Below are 13961 nucleotides of genomic sequence, written 5' to 3'. Positions count from 1 at the left end.
AATGTTCAAATGGAACCGTCAGGTCGGCACCATCACCCATCAAAGCATTCCCCCAAGCCCCTGCTACTCCTTGCCGCCCCAGCCACTTGACCTCTCCAGACATGGCGCCCGTTTCGATCCAAGACTTTGCCATCTCCCTTCTTTTTCCCCTTGCTTCGTCTTCGGAATCGTCCCACGGCTGGACCGCGACATGTTCACGGCCCGACCTTTGATGGGCTACATCCCCGGAAACCAGTCTTTGCCGTAAACTTTCCGGCCCAGCTGCCCGGATACAAAGAGCTCCAAGTTGCCGCTAACGCTCTGGTGGGCTGTGGAAGAGGAAAACAGCAAGGCGCGGCACTGGGGCAGCGGGCAGCGGGCAGCGGGCAGCCACCAGATGTCCCGGAGAAATGCACCCAGAGACGGCACACCGCTTTGCCCCGCTTCCGGCCCCGCTTCCGGCCCCGGCCCCGGCCCCGTCAGCCCTTTGCTCGAGCTCCACTCGGGAGGGACTGAAAGAGACCGGCAGGATGCTAGACGGACAACACCAGCACCACCAGGAGACACACGCACAGAGAATAAATTAAGCCAAGCCAAGCCAAGCCAAGCCAAGGTCGAGGCCCTCAGTCGTGTACAAAAAAAAGCGCACATCCATGCCGGGCCCCCGTTGTCAGGCCTAAATGCTCCATGCGGATTCCAAGCTCTACAATGCTGCGTGAGCCACGCAAGGGCCGTGGGATTTCAATCCCGTCTGCCCATCAATGATCTACCCAAGCCGGCGGGGCGCGCCGCGGCGCCGCCAGTCCAGCCCAAGGGCGGCGTTGCTTCTTCGGCTCTGGGACAAAAGAGACTCGAGTCCTCCTCTCCCAACGTCGCACGCCCCCTGCCGCCGCATGCCATTTGTGCCACCGGGGAAACATCCAACTTTTGGTTTTGGACACGTCTTGCCCGGAAACACAACCGTTCAGCTGACTGGGGGTTTCCAGAACGCCGCCGCCGTCGCCGCAAAAGACTCTGCATCCATCCACCTAAGCCAGCCACAGCTGTCTCGTCGGCCGTGCCAGTACCCAGCATGTTCCTCCACAAAGCAGAAATGCATCTCTCTCTCTCTCTCTCTCTCTCCTACTTTGCGAGCTGCGCCAATCGACATCAGGCACGCTCAGTGCAGCCCGAGCATCGATTTTGAATTCTCATACACCACCCAGGTGATGCTCAGCGCCGGAGCGACCTTGAGCAGGTTGGGCGTCAGACCCTTGTACAGGCCACGGTACCCTTCTCTCTGGATTGTTTTCTGCGTGACATCCCAGATGCCCGTGTAAGTGGCCTGGTGCATTACCGTGCCTTGCGTTTGCAGCCGTGTTCGCACCACGTTCAGAGGATACACGACCGTCGCCCCGATGGCGCCAGACGTCGCGCCGATCATGCCGGTCGCTACGTTGCCGGGGTTGGCGTCGTCCTCGTGGCACCCGGTGTACTGCCTGTAGTAGCTCGCGTACGACTTTTTCAGCAGCTCAAACATGCCCATGTCAATGGCACTGTAGGGAAACATGCCTATCAGGCCCATCGTCACCCCCCGATAGCACGCGCGAACGCCGCCGTCGGCGTACATCTTGATGGCCGTCTGACGAACAAGAGCACGTCCCGTCAGCCCTCCTTTCACCGTCTCGCACTGGAGTCGGAATTTCAAAGTATCCAGCGGGTAAACGCAAAACCTGGCACCACGTCCCGTTTCTGTCAGCCACGCCGTTCGAGAGCGACGCCTTTTTTTTTTTTTTTTTTTCCCTCTCCAGTCGCCTTTGCGAAACCCGCAGCAGAGCCAAACTCACTGAGCAATCATGCCAGCCACCCCGCCCGCGGTGAATCTGGAATACGAGTTGATGTGTCTAGGATCACCGTGCCCTTCAAAGTTGGCAAGGGCTCGCTTGGCAGCTTCGTAAGAGCCAAATTTAATGGCTGTCTCGGGCATTATCTTGATCACGTTCAAGCCGTTGCCTAATGTGTTTTCCTGCTCGTTAAAAAAAATGGCCCCTCCTCAAAAGAGGAGGAAAAAGAATACACAAGGACCTCACCGGCAAAGAAACTTCGTAACCCGCCATTGCGGAGCAAATCCTTGACAGCTTCAGTGATGGGTCTCAGCGCGTTCTGAGCGGCCGCGACGGGACGGCCCTGCTTGATGGCTGCTGCGGCAGTCTCGGAGCTGCTGCTGGTGTTGACAAGTAAGTAGACCTTTAATCGATCGAGCGGCGCAGTGGCCGTACGAGATACTCCGCCGGCGATGGCACCCGCGACAAAGTAACCTGGATCAGGAGCAAAATCCGTCAGTCTGATCTTCTTTTGGGGTGCCATGCTGCTTCCTGCCGATGCTTGAGCTTGTTCTGCGTGGCCCCCTGAGGTGCCGTCGCCAACATGCTGTGTAGTTTGAGTAGACTCTGTCGCGGACAGACGCCGCCGCCGCTTCGCCACGACACTTTCGACCGTCCCATCGTCCTCGCAAAATGCATCTACCACAGCATCCATTCTGCGTTTGGGCACGGCTGGCAGAGCATCTGCTCCATCTGCTCTCCCGTCTGGGATTTGTGAGGTATCTCTGTTCCTCTGAGAAGCCAAGGGAGGCTCGGGTGGTGTTTTCGGACAAGGCAAAGGAGAGGCGACTCGTAAAAGGGAGCCAAAAAGAGAATATAAAAGAGAGCCTGTGGGCAACTCTTCCGTACCTATACCTTCTAGAGTTTCATCACTGACAAGAGAATCTCCTTCGGGGGTGACACTGACGACGGAGTCGTAATAGGACAGGACGGCTTTGAGCCGGGAGTCATGGCTGCCGGCTGGCATGAACAAGAGAAAGTTTCTATTCCCGGGTCAGTCACAAGGCCCCCACGGTGTGTCCAGGTCTTTTTTTTTTTTTTTTTTTTTTTTTTTTTTTTTTTTTCCCTCTTTCGTTCAGCACGAGAGGAAAAAGAGAGTCAAAATGATTGCCTCTGATAAGTTTGCATGGGAAAAGCCAGGCTAATGGTGGGGACTTGGGAGCTTCTCCAACCGTCCCGTCACCATTGCACAAGACTTAAAGACGAGTTGATGATCTAAACCAGAGACCACACAACACCACTTGTCTTGTCTGGGCCGGCTGTGCCTGGCCGCTACAGCGAAAGAAGATTTTACTTGAATAACGACTTACCGCCATTCTTCAAAGCTGACATAGCCGTCGTTGTTCCTGTCCAAGTCGTTGAAGAAATCCGATAGTCTACGATTGGAGACGGCAAGCCCAGCCGTGCGAAAAGCCGTCTGGAGTTCGGCGGCATCCAGCTTGCCGTTGCCATCCTTGTCGATGGCTTGAAAGAGTTGAAATAACTGCCGATCTGCATGTTCAACGAAGGCGCGGAACTCTACAGGTTGGCATAGAAAGCGAGTTAGTCTGCTGCGTGTGCGTCTTTTACCATGCCGACGACGCAGGGACAAGGATGGGTCGAGATTACGGTACTAGGGAGAGGAACGAGTTGGAAAACGTACCTTGGTATTGGATCTTGCCGTCCTGGTTCGTGTCCACCTCTCGCAGGATCTGTTTGAGCAGGTCGTCGGCATTTTTCAGAGCTAGGCGCCTCGGGAGCAGCCAGCCGGGGTGTCAACGACGGAGCTGCGGCGGGTCGACGGTGACGGGCATGGATCGGAGGCAGGCTTACGGTGGTCAATCCTGTGAAAGCCCTTTTGAAGGGCCTTGAGATCCAATTCCCCTTTTCCAGCGGGGTCCAGCTTAGACCAAAGGCGCTCGATCCTGGCGTCGCGCTCGTTTTGCGACTCCCCAAGCTGTCGCTCCACGTCGGTGACGAGTTTGGCGACGCTCATGACGGCAGCATCGGTAAGGCTGGCGAGCTGGCGAGGTCGTGCGGCAGAGGACAACTCTCGAGACAAGACGGGGGGGGGATGGGAGTACGATTGCCCGCGCAGCTTGGTCTTTTCTTCACTGTGGCGGCATCGTAGGGCACGGGGGCGTTGATGGGAGGCGTCGACCGGAGGGCAGGGCGATCAGAGGGCAAGGCGATCAGAGGGCAAGGCGATCAGAGGGCAAGGAGGAGAAAAGTTTCGGCAGCGCGGTGACGTTGGAGGAGCTTGGAGGAGCTTGGAGGAGCTTGGTGGAGCTTTCGGTGTCGTTGGTTGGAGGAGACGAACCAGATTGGCCAGGCCTGGGATCCAACAGCTGTCATTGATCGCTTGGCGGTGGTGGTGGTCTGGTGTCTGGTAGCAGTTGACCGTTCAGCGTGCAGAGCACTGAGCGCCAAAGGGCCCAGCCCAGTGTCAGGCTGGCTGTCGACATTGACCACGCCCACCCACGCCTATCGCGGCTTCTTAGTGGCTGCCGCTGCCGCCAGCAGCTGCTGGGAATTGACTTTCCACGCCTCTGTAAGCTGCACGATGCCTCAGGATGCAAGACGCAACCCGACACACACGCAGCTTGGTGCTCCAGCCTCGTGCGACTAGAGCAACACCATCGGCAACACCATCGGCAACACCATCGGCAACACCATCGGCAACACCATCGACGGCATCCCCAAAGCACATTCAGCTGAACAAGAACGAACTTGCATCAACCACTTGGCCCAGGGGTGCGTAGGGTGCCTCTGTGGCGATCCCCCCCCCCCTCTTTCCCTCGTCCCATGTCCCCCAACTACTGGGACTCGACGCAGAGGCGCCACTGGCTCTTCACAAAGGACCAACTCGCATCCATGCGCCAAAAGCTCGACGACGACCACGCGGACCTCGTGCGCATGTTTCCTCTGCCCCAGCCGCGCCATCTGGCGATATACTTTAACCAGCGTGCGTCTCCTCTCTCCTTGCCTGCTCCCCTCTTTTGGCCTTTCACATCCTCTCCCTGTCCCTTGGGCCAAAACGCTTTGCCCGACGACGTGTTGGCTGATCCGGACACAAAAAAAAAAAAAAAAAAAAAAAAAAAAATCTTGGGTCGCGCACAGAACTTCTCCGGCTAGCCAAGCGTCTCAGCATCCGGCAGCAAGCCATGGCCACGGCCCAGGTCTATCTCAAGCGATTCTACATCAAGGTGCCCATCCGCTCCACGAATCCCTATCTCGTCATCACGACGGCCATATACCTGGCCTGCAAGATGGAGGAGGCGCCCCAGCACATTCGGCTCATCGTCACCGAGGCCAGGCAGCTCTGGCAGGACTTTATCGGCCTGGACACGTCCAAAATCGGCGAATGCGAGTTCTACCTCATCAGCGAAATGAGTTCCCAGCTCATTGTGCACCAGCCTTACCGGACGCTGACGTTGCTCCGCGCCGAGCTGTCTCTGGTCGACGACGACGTCCAACTCGCTCGTTCCGTCATCAACGACTCGTTCAACAGCGACCTGCCGCTGATCTGCGCACCCCACATAATCGCCCTTGTTGCTATCCTGCTGGCGCTCGTTCTGCGGCCCAACTCATCCAGGGCCGGCCAGGCGACCTCGGGCTCTGCCGCGGCAGCCGGCCTCGCTGCCGCCCAGGCGGCTCTCAGCCAAGCACACGGCCGCAACGGCGGCGGCGGCGGCGGCGGCGGCAGTGGCACGCCCTTGGACTCGGCCGCCGCTGGACCGGAATCCAAGGAAAAGCAGCAAGAGGCGAGAATCTCCAGGGTCCAGCATTTCGCAGCGTGGCTGGCGGAAAGCAGCGTCGACATTCCTGCCATGGTTGACGCCACCCAGGAGATGATTTCCTTGTACGACTTGTACGAACAGTACAACGAAAAGTTGACCAGGGAGCAGATAAACCGCTTTGTCAAGGCGCGGGGCCTGGATAAGTAGGGCTTTCTTCTCCCGCTCTGCCGCGATCCTGCGGGACCCCGGTAGTTTTTTGTGTGCCTCGATGAGCTTTCAGCCCAGGCGAACTGCATGCCGAAACCCCCCAGCAAGCAGACGTCGTCACGGTTCCTTTGCATACACAATCCAACGACACTTGCCTTGCCTATCTTGGGTCTCTCAACTGTTGCCAAGCCGCCATGGCCACATCAGCAACCTCGCTTCCTTTGGAGATGGCAATCTCATGTCCGCCCTTGATGATCCTTATATCAACAGCTTCCTCTTCCTCCAGGCAGCCCCGCCAAGTTGCCGTTTTCCCTCCTCAGCCTGAGCTGGCGACCGAGAATCTCCCACACTCCGCCGTGTTGCCCGTATATGGGTGCATGTCGGATGGAGCTCACGTACGCGGGCACAAACCCAGCGTTGTTGCGCAGCTGCCACCTCACCACGTCGCCCACCTTTGGGCCCAAGGCGCTTTCCGAGCAGATGGGCACTTGGTCAAAGTCGACGGCTTCGGCCTCGGCCTCGGCCTCGGTCCCGGCCCCGGCGTCTCTGGCATTCAGCTCATCCAGGCTGCCATCCAGATGTGGAACATGCGCGCTGGCAGAGCCTGGCTTGGGTTCAAGATGCCATCGGGCGAGCCGGTTCACCAGGCAGGCTGGGAGTAAGCCGTTCGAGTAGAGCAGCCGGCTCTTGAAGCTGACGTGGGAGGGGCGAACAAGCCCCCCGGGGCAGACCAAGGTCGCAGAACGGAGGAGATTGGCGTGGTAAGCCGCGAAGGAGGCGGCAAGGGCGCCGCCGAGAGAGTAGCCGAGGATGTGAAAGGCGGATGAGCCGGTCCAGGCAAGGGGCGATGAAGCCAGGGCAAGGAGGATTTGCGTGGTGTACAGGCGATCGTCGTGGATGAGGTCGCTGGGGGAATCGGAGTAGCCTCTTCCGAATAAATCTATATGGGGATTGGCCGAGATTAATGACCCAAAAGAAGGCAGTAGTCGCTGGTATACATGCAGCATTTCAAGCACGGGCATGTATACTTGTATACATGTACGAGCGCAACGACATGAACGGGGGGGGGGGGGGAAAGGCCGTGCAGAAACCTCACCAAACAGCATCACTCTGCATCCCTTTGCCACAAACCGCTTGGCCATGTCACCCAACGCAACACACGGCGTGGCAATGCCATGCACCAGCAATACCTTTTCGCCATCTTCCGGGCCCCACTCAAACACGTTGGTTGTTCCATAGGCAGTCTCGACATGTCGGCCGCCCGGGAAAGCATCTGGTGGATAGGGCGGTGCGGAGGCGGACGAAGTCGGCGATGATGGCAATGTTGAGGTGGCAGCTTCGCAGGCCAAGGAGGCAACCACCCTCCGTGGTTTGACCCGGTCGTGAGAGAGCAGGACAGGTCGTAGATGGTAGCATGCGGAAAGACAGGCCGCGCCTGTTAGGAGGACATAGTCCCACCGGAACTTGAACTGAAACTGGGACATGTTGGCTTGGGAACGAATGACGGTGCCATTGGGTGGCGTGGAAGCGCCGTGTGCTCGGGATTTGTTTTCTTCTTGTTGTTGTTGTTCTTCTTCTTCTTCTTCTTCTTCTTCTTCTTCTTCTTCTTCTTCTTCTTCTTCTTCTTCTTCTTCTTCTTCTTCTTCTTCTTCTTCTTCTTCTTCTTCTTCTTCTTCTTCTTCTTCTTCTTCTTCTTTTTAACTCGATATGTTGGATTTCCGGGAGCTTCAGGTGAATTGGCCCGATGAGGGAACGGTTACTACATCTTGCGAAGCCATCTTGATTAAGGTGCGTCGTGCCGCCGTTGGTGACCGAGGGCTTGTTGAAGTGTGCCCCGGGACCCTTGCAGCTGTGGACAGGATGACAGGATTGGTCCAGTCAGGCACAAGTCTGCATGCACCCTGACAGGCACCTAAACTTGGGTGCCCTCCCTCAGGTCTGGTGCCTCTAGGTACAACTCCGTACCTTGGGTCCGGTACCTTTCGTCTAGGTCAACAACTGCACGTGACCCTTGGCTTTAGACGCGGTCTGGTATATACATATGTACCGGGTGCCTCGGGTAGGGGACTGGGGGGTGCTATGGCCCCCGCAATATGGGCAATAAAGTGGCTGGGCAGGTCTTGACAAGGCATCCCTCAGAATATGTAGTACTCCGTAAGTACGGAGTAGATGTTGAACATGGCCGTCGGTAGATGAGGCTCAAGCTCAAGGGCAAAACAGCAAGTATATCGTGCCCAACAGCTTGGGCTTGAAGAGCTTGATGAGCCAGCTCCCGTCGTCGGGGCCACGCCAAGTCCGCAATGGCGCATGACGTGCGGAGCACCAGACATTCCCCTCCTTTCAGTCTCAGGATCGTCGTGCGTTGTTTCCCGTCCACTTCCGCTGCACAGAGCATAGAGAGCATTGACGGTTGGCAACAAGTACCAGCCGCGCTTGCCGGCGGACAAAGCCCCGAGCCCCGTGCAGGCTTCCAATCCAAACTTGCAACCGCCAAAAGGCGGTGTGCGGCGTGTGCGGCGTGTGCGGCGTGCGCGGCGTGCGCGTCGCAATGGAATGGTGCGACGACGTGGTGGGTGAACGAACCGAACCTCTTGCCCACGTTGAGCGCTCGCCAAGCTTGGCAGCAAAACGTGCTATTTGCTTTGCCGTTCCTGTTCCTTTTCACGGTGCTGCTCCGCATGTGCCTCGGCGACTGGCGCACTTTCTTCTGGTCTCAGTCCGCGGGGCTGTGCCATCGCGTGGGACGATCTTTTGCACTCGCGGGCCGCGACGACTCGAAGCTCGAGATAAATACTAGAGACCCTGCCGGTGGGGTGCTTGAGCCTCTGCTCGAAGATGCGCAGCGGGTTGTTGTGCTTGCGGGCAGAGTAGGTAGCCATCTTGCGTGTGATGTGTGATGTGTGATGGTCAATGGTCAATGGTCAATGGCCCCGTCATGCGTCAACGGCATGAGGAGCGTCCAGATCCCATCCCGAGCTGGATTACGGTCCGGGAGCGGAATGCACGCCACGGTTCGGCCATGTTTGGTCTGCCGCCGTTTTGGTTTCTTGTTGTTTTGTCAAGTGGCTACCACATAGCCTCTGTTGGCATCATCATCATCATCATCTTCTTCAATCACTATCACGACAATGTCTGGGAAATCGTCTGCAGGCCCGAGGGAGGTTGGCGTCCTTTTTCCCAGAGGCAGCAGAGACTAAGAGTAGGAGTTGGTCGGGTTCGGTCTTGTTGAAGCAGCATCTCTCGTCACGGTCAAGTATCCACGGTAATTTTCACTTGAGAGATGGTTGCAACCCAGTGGCGGCGGTTGCAACGCGATTGCAAAGGGGTAAGGGTTTTGGAGGATGAGCAGGGACTATCAGTCGGGTACTCGGTACTCCGAACGAACCGCACTAGGGTCCATCATCCCTCCCATAAGACATCGATCGTCACTGCGGTACAATGCAGGACGTGAGCGACGAGAGCGACGTGAGCTTACCCAGCGTAGACCAGCTAATCGCACTCGCACGGTATTGCGTCTAGGCTTCAAACACCACCAGACGCCAGGCGACGTTGGAAAAGAATCAAGAGGCTTCCGACCCTGCCTGACAACCAACATATGGTGCCGTCTTCCAGGCTGGACTTGGAGGGCGTGTGCCCGTTCATGCAGTGTGCCACTTGGCACGAAGAGCTATTCGTCGCCCGTGGCGCCGAGTTCTAACCCGTTTGTTTCAGCATCGTCGCCCTAGCTGCGTCTCGACTCGGCTTGTGGCCACGCAGTCGGTGGCGTTGTCCCGAGATGCAGGGTGCATACGGCCAGAACCAATAATCCGTTCTTATTGTCCGCCGCTGATTAAACTAGTCAAAGCGCTCCCCAGTGTGTCCACACACAACACATCCTCGGCGGGCGACGGGCGACGGGCGACGGGCGACGGGCGACGGGTGACGGGTGACGGGCGGCAAAAGACGGGCGTGTAGGGTAGCTTGCTTGCCTGTTCTTTGCGGCTGTCGTCGAAGCGCAGGCGTCCCGGTAACAAAGACGAACGGGTTACGGAGTATTCCGTGCTGCTCTGGGTCCTTTTGAAAACGCGGTGGGACAGAGGCGATTTGGCTACCGGCAGGCATGTGGCGAGAATCGGTAAACGTATGCCGGTGTCTTGCGTGGCTATGGCGCCAGGCAAACCTGAGTAGACAGACGACTGGAACGAAAAGCCAGGCGACGCTGTGCGCCCGTTTCTGTGCGGGACTCTGGACTTGGACTTGGTGGGGGTTCAAGTCGTCAACTTGTTGGTCGTCTGGTCCGTAACAACTTGATAACAGCAACCGTCTGGTCTTGGGTGCGGAGTAACTCGGTAACGGAGCAGGCAGGCGCTAACAAAAAGACCAAGTGACTTGACCAGTGGGGCTCCATGGGTGGGGCAAGCTCCGTCAAACGTCCACTATTTGCAGACCACGGAGTACTCCGTAGGTACCTAATGTGGTTTGTGCCGTGACCCCGACGCTTCAGCCGATTGCCTCAGCCCCGCAGCATAGTTTAGTAGGTTTTACGGCACGTCCGCACTCGGCAGGGTATCGTATCTGGGTACGGAGTACTTGCCAAGTGTTGGGGGGGGGCTTTTTTGAGAAACGGGTTCAGGATGTTAGCACCGTTTAGCGCTGGAGGGCGCCTAGCTGGCTGACGGGTTACCGTGTTGGACCAGGTCCACCAGCAGGACCTACCTGTCTGCGTAGGGTATCGAGTACAATGTACTTGTTATGTATGCAGCAGGATTTCCCATCCAAGTCAAGGGTCCTTTCTGGGTCCTTTCTGGATCCATTTTTTTGTGTGTAAATTTTTGTATATTTTGTATATTTTGTTATTTTTTTTTTTTTTCTAAATACGGCCGACCGGGATGTGGCGAGCGTGCCACCGCATTCGAAGGGGGCGTGTCCGCCGAGTCGTGTGATTGGCGGACCGGCGCAGCAAACCAGGTGGCAGCTACGAATACATGGGCTATGGCGCAACAACAACGCCCCCCCAACCCAAAAGCCCTGCTGCGCTGCGCTGCGCTGCGCTGCGCTGCGCTGCATCCAGGCAAGTTTGTCGCGCCTGGGACAGAGTGTTTCGGGGGTCCAACCCGGCTACAAGCCTGCCTTTTTGCGCAGCTTGGCAGACTCTCCCACCCCCCTTCCAGAGAATTACCCGCGCTGATCGGATCTGCCAAGGCCAGCAGCCTAGCAGGTACGAAGCCCAAGGTCGACACCGACTTCCCGCGTCTGCGTGCCTTACGGTTCACAGTGCATAGTGCGACACGTGCACGGTGCACATGTGGTCTTGCTGCCCACCACCCACCCCTCCCCGAACCGACTCCCCACCCACCCTTTCCCCACTATACTCAGCAATTGGCGCTCGCATCATGCCAAACCCAGCCTAGTGACCAGGCCGGCTCGGCCAATCACCCAGCGGTGGTGGAGTGGGCCGTCGCTCAACCCCCCTTCGGTCCTGGATTGCTCACTCACCCTCCCATTTGCTGCTTTAAGCAACGATTTGCAAACGATTATCCATGCGGCCCACCTTTCCGGCTCTCAGCCAACAAGAATGCCGCTGCTTAGGACGATCCAAAAGGTGGCCCTTGGATAGGCACCACTGCACCAGTATCAGCAACCTGCACCACCGACACAGGACGCCTGCGGCCTGCGGCCTGCGGTCTGCGTCTGCAGCTGCCTGGTCTCTCGCGCCCCACACGCCCCACACGCCCCTACCTATTCCTTGGTCCCCACCAATTTTCCTGCCGGTACCCACTGGCACTGCCGCCACTGCCCAGGTCCAGTCACCTCGCTCGAGAGGCCCCCAGTGCGCCATTCCTCCATGTCTATCCCCCTTCTCTGCCACTCGCCCTGCCACTCGCCCCTGCCACTCGCCCGCCCGTCCGCCCACCCGCCACCCTCGCAGGCGCTCGTTGGAAGCTCCACGCACCACAACTGCTAACTGTTCTCACTGTTTTCCCACCACCTTGCATCTCTCGTCTCTTCAACCTCGCTCCCTCACTCCCTCCCTCTTCAGCATTCGCCTCCGCTTTGTTTTACCATTATCCCCCCCCCCTTCTTCCCCCCTGCCTTCCCGCCTCATCGCCATTCTACAGTACATCTTTGGTTTTTCTCTTCTCTACTCCATTTAATACCTCGTCTGATCTTGCCTTGGCAATTCCAATCTCATCTCACTGCCGCCGTTGCATCTCGAGCTCCGCTGGGCAAAACAAAACCACCGTGACTCCCTCCAAAAAAGCAACCCTCGGGTTGTAGATAACGTACCGTATTCACGAACAACATCCATCGTGCTGAAGATTGATCACCATGGCCGCATACTATCACTACAACGCGCAAGCGGCTCATGTCACTTCTGTCACGCACAACCATGGCGGTCATCGAAGTCGCCGAGGAGCTCCGCGATTGTCAGTATCACAAACCACCCAGAGACAGTTTCGAGGCGCTCGCAGCATGAAAGACCTCATCGATTCCACCGCCATCTCCGCATTTCGCACAAAGTTTGAAGCCGGTCGCTCATTTGATCTCGAAGACGATATGGAGTTTTGCCCTTGTCTGCTAACCGAGTCCGATGTGAGTGTTGTTGGTAGCAGCGGTAGCTCCCATTCCCCTCCCCCCCCCCCTTCCTACCCCCCTTCCTACCCTACCCTACCTTCTTAAAGCTATAAAAGGTGTGGTGTCTAACTCCAGACCTTGACATTGTCGTTTCAACAGCTGGTTTCCATTTCAAGCGCCTCTGAACGCTCGTCTCTCGCCAGTAACTCTCCCGAATCCTCGCCAACTCAACGACCCCAAACCGTGGCGCCTGGATTCTCCCTTAATTCGACTTCTGCTGCCTTCATCCCCCCCAGCTTCCAGAACCAGCAGTCCGGCTTGAAGCTACATCAACCTGCCGCCACTCGGGGACGCAACGCCATTCCCATCATCAATCCCGTCACTGGAATCAGCATGTCGAGCCCGCCTCCGTCAGTGTCGCCCGCCGCCATTCAGCAAGTCCTTGGCCGTCGATGGTAGACTTATACCCCAGTCACGCCACGCATCCTTGATGGATACGTTTGTCGACCCGATTGTCTATCGTAGGCTTCGGGTGCGCTGTATGATACGACGGCCCATTCGATTTCTTTTTCATCCTTTTTTTTTTTTTTTCCCGTGCGGCGGCTGTTCATCTTGGCGGGCACATTTGACGGAGGCAGAACATGCTAAGAAAGTGATGGCGCGCTCTTCCTTTTGGCCGCAACCATCGGAAATGGACGCCTTTCGACTTGAGTTGGCTCGACTGTTGACTCTCAATTCGCAGATCGTTGTTACCTGTCGTCAACCTGTATATGCACGCTTCACCACGCTCCAACCCCACTCTTGTCATGGACAGGCTCACAACGAGGACTTGCTCATCGGTCTGGACAACCCGAGAAAACCAAGTCACTTATTTCTGTCTAGTTTCTCTACTTTTCCTTTGTTTTCATTGCATTGCGGGTCAGGTGTCTGCCCCTCTTGATGAGGCTTATGGCACGAACGGAGGCGTTTTCGCATGAAAAGATTTGCATCATCACCATGCTACAGGATATGGGAGCTGACCTAGGGTGGTCTTGCATGTTTTTGGGTCGATATTTATGCATTTTCTTGCGACGAACGACTATTCTTCTACCGAAAATATATCCACCCACCCCCTATCATACCGGTCTCGGCATCACGAATTTATCGAGAGAAAAAAAAAACAAATTCCAAAAGAACATATAGAAAGCAGAGTCGGCGCATTCAAAATGCGCCCGGGTAACGGGAAGTGTGATTTTCTCTATATTTTTTCTTTCTATATTCTCTTGGGTTCGGGAATCACCTACGGTCATGGTTGTACTCGTTTGGGCGAAGAAGTGTATGGCGAAGATTTATTGCTTATATGTCTTTTGGGGCGCCTTGTCGACGTGGGACCCGTTGTTGTGTTTGTTTTCTCGAGGAGTTGGCTTTTCTCTGCGTGGCTCGTTCGGGTTTCCTGCCTTTGACGATCTTTGTTAGGATAAGATTTTTTGAGTGGAGTGGAACGGGGCAACTGGGCTTTTTGTCTTTTTCTGGTTTACTGTTCTAGGCAAGGTTTCAGTCATGGCCAGGGAGTCGTGTTGTGTCATTGATCAGGGAAGGTTGACTTTGAATCGGTATTGTCCGGGGGGGGGGGGTGTCAGTCGCGTTCACGCTGGGGGAC

General features: G+C 56.7%; 5 protein-coding genes across 5 annotated transcripts; 3 read left to right on the top strand and 2 right to left on the bottom strand.

The window, feature by feature from the left end:
- Nucleotides 1-1138: 1138 nt before the first annotated feature.
- Nucleotides 1139-3816, bottom strand: UV8b_05099 (uncharacterized protein; the record flags this gene model as incomplete). Its single annotated transcript, XM_043142597.1, has 7 exons — nucleotides 1139-1691; nucleotides 1806-1971; nucleotides 2049-2276; nucleotides 2691-2824; nucleotides 3152-3359; nucleotides 3484-3564; nucleotides 3654-3816. The coding sequence occupies 7 exons, from the start codon at nucleotides 3814-3816 to the stop codon at nucleotides 1139-1141; spliced, it is 1533 nt and encodes a 510-aa protein (XP_042998531.1).
- Nucleotides 3817-4625: 809 nt separating this feature from the next.
- Nucleotides 4626-5767, top strand: UV8b_05098 (uncharacterized protein; the record flags this gene model as incomplete). Its single annotated transcript, XM_043142596.1, has 2 exons — nucleotides 4626-4785; nucleotides 4941-5767. The coding sequence occupies 2 exons, from the start codon at nucleotides 4626-4628 to the stop codon at nucleotides 5765-5767; spliced, it is 987 nt and encodes a 328-aa protein (XP_042998530.1).
- Nucleotides 5768-6030: 263 nt separating this feature from the next.
- On the bottom strand, nucleotides 6031-7251 carry UV8b_05097 (uncharacterized protein; the record flags this gene model as incomplete). Its single annotated transcript, XM_043142595.1, has 2 exons — nucleotides 6031-6707; nucleotides 6864-7251. The coding sequence occupies 2 exons, from the start codon at nucleotides 7249-7251 to the stop codon at nucleotides 6031-6033; spliced, it is 1065 nt and encodes a 354-aa protein (XP_042998529.1).
- Nucleotides 7252-10738: 3487 nt separating this feature from the next.
- Nucleotides 10739-11335, top strand: UV8b_05096 (uncharacterized protein; the record flags this gene model as incomplete). The annotated part of the gene is made up of 1 exon (XM_043142594.1): nucleotides 10739-11335. The coding sequence occupies one exon, from the start codon at nucleotides 10739-10741 to the stop codon at nucleotides 11333-11335; it is 597 nt and encodes a 198-aa protein (XP_042998528.1).
- Nucleotides 11336-12076: 741 nt separating this feature from the next.
- UV8b_05095 (uncharacterized protein) lies at nucleotides 12077-12781 on the top strand (the record flags this gene model as incomplete). Its single annotated transcript, XM_043142593.1, has 2 exons — nucleotides 12077-12340; nucleotides 12482-12781. The coding sequence occupies 2 exons, from the start codon at nucleotides 12077-12079 to the stop codon at nucleotides 12779-12781; spliced, it is 564 nt and encodes a 187-aa protein (XP_042998527.1).
- Between the last annotated feature and the right edge of the window lie 1180 nt (nucleotides 12782-13961).

The sequence above is a fragment of the Ustilaginoidea virens genome, chromosome 4 (assembly GCF_000687475.1).
Source record: "Ustilaginoidea virens chromosome 4, complete sequence".
Classification (NCBI taxonomy): domain Eukaryota; kingdom Fungi; phylum Ascomycota; class Sordariomycetes; order Hypocreales; family Clavicipitaceae; genus Ustilaginoidea; species Ustilaginoidea virens.
Note: the sequence above shows the minus strand (reverse complement) of the source record. Positions and strands in the feature narration are given on the sequence as shown.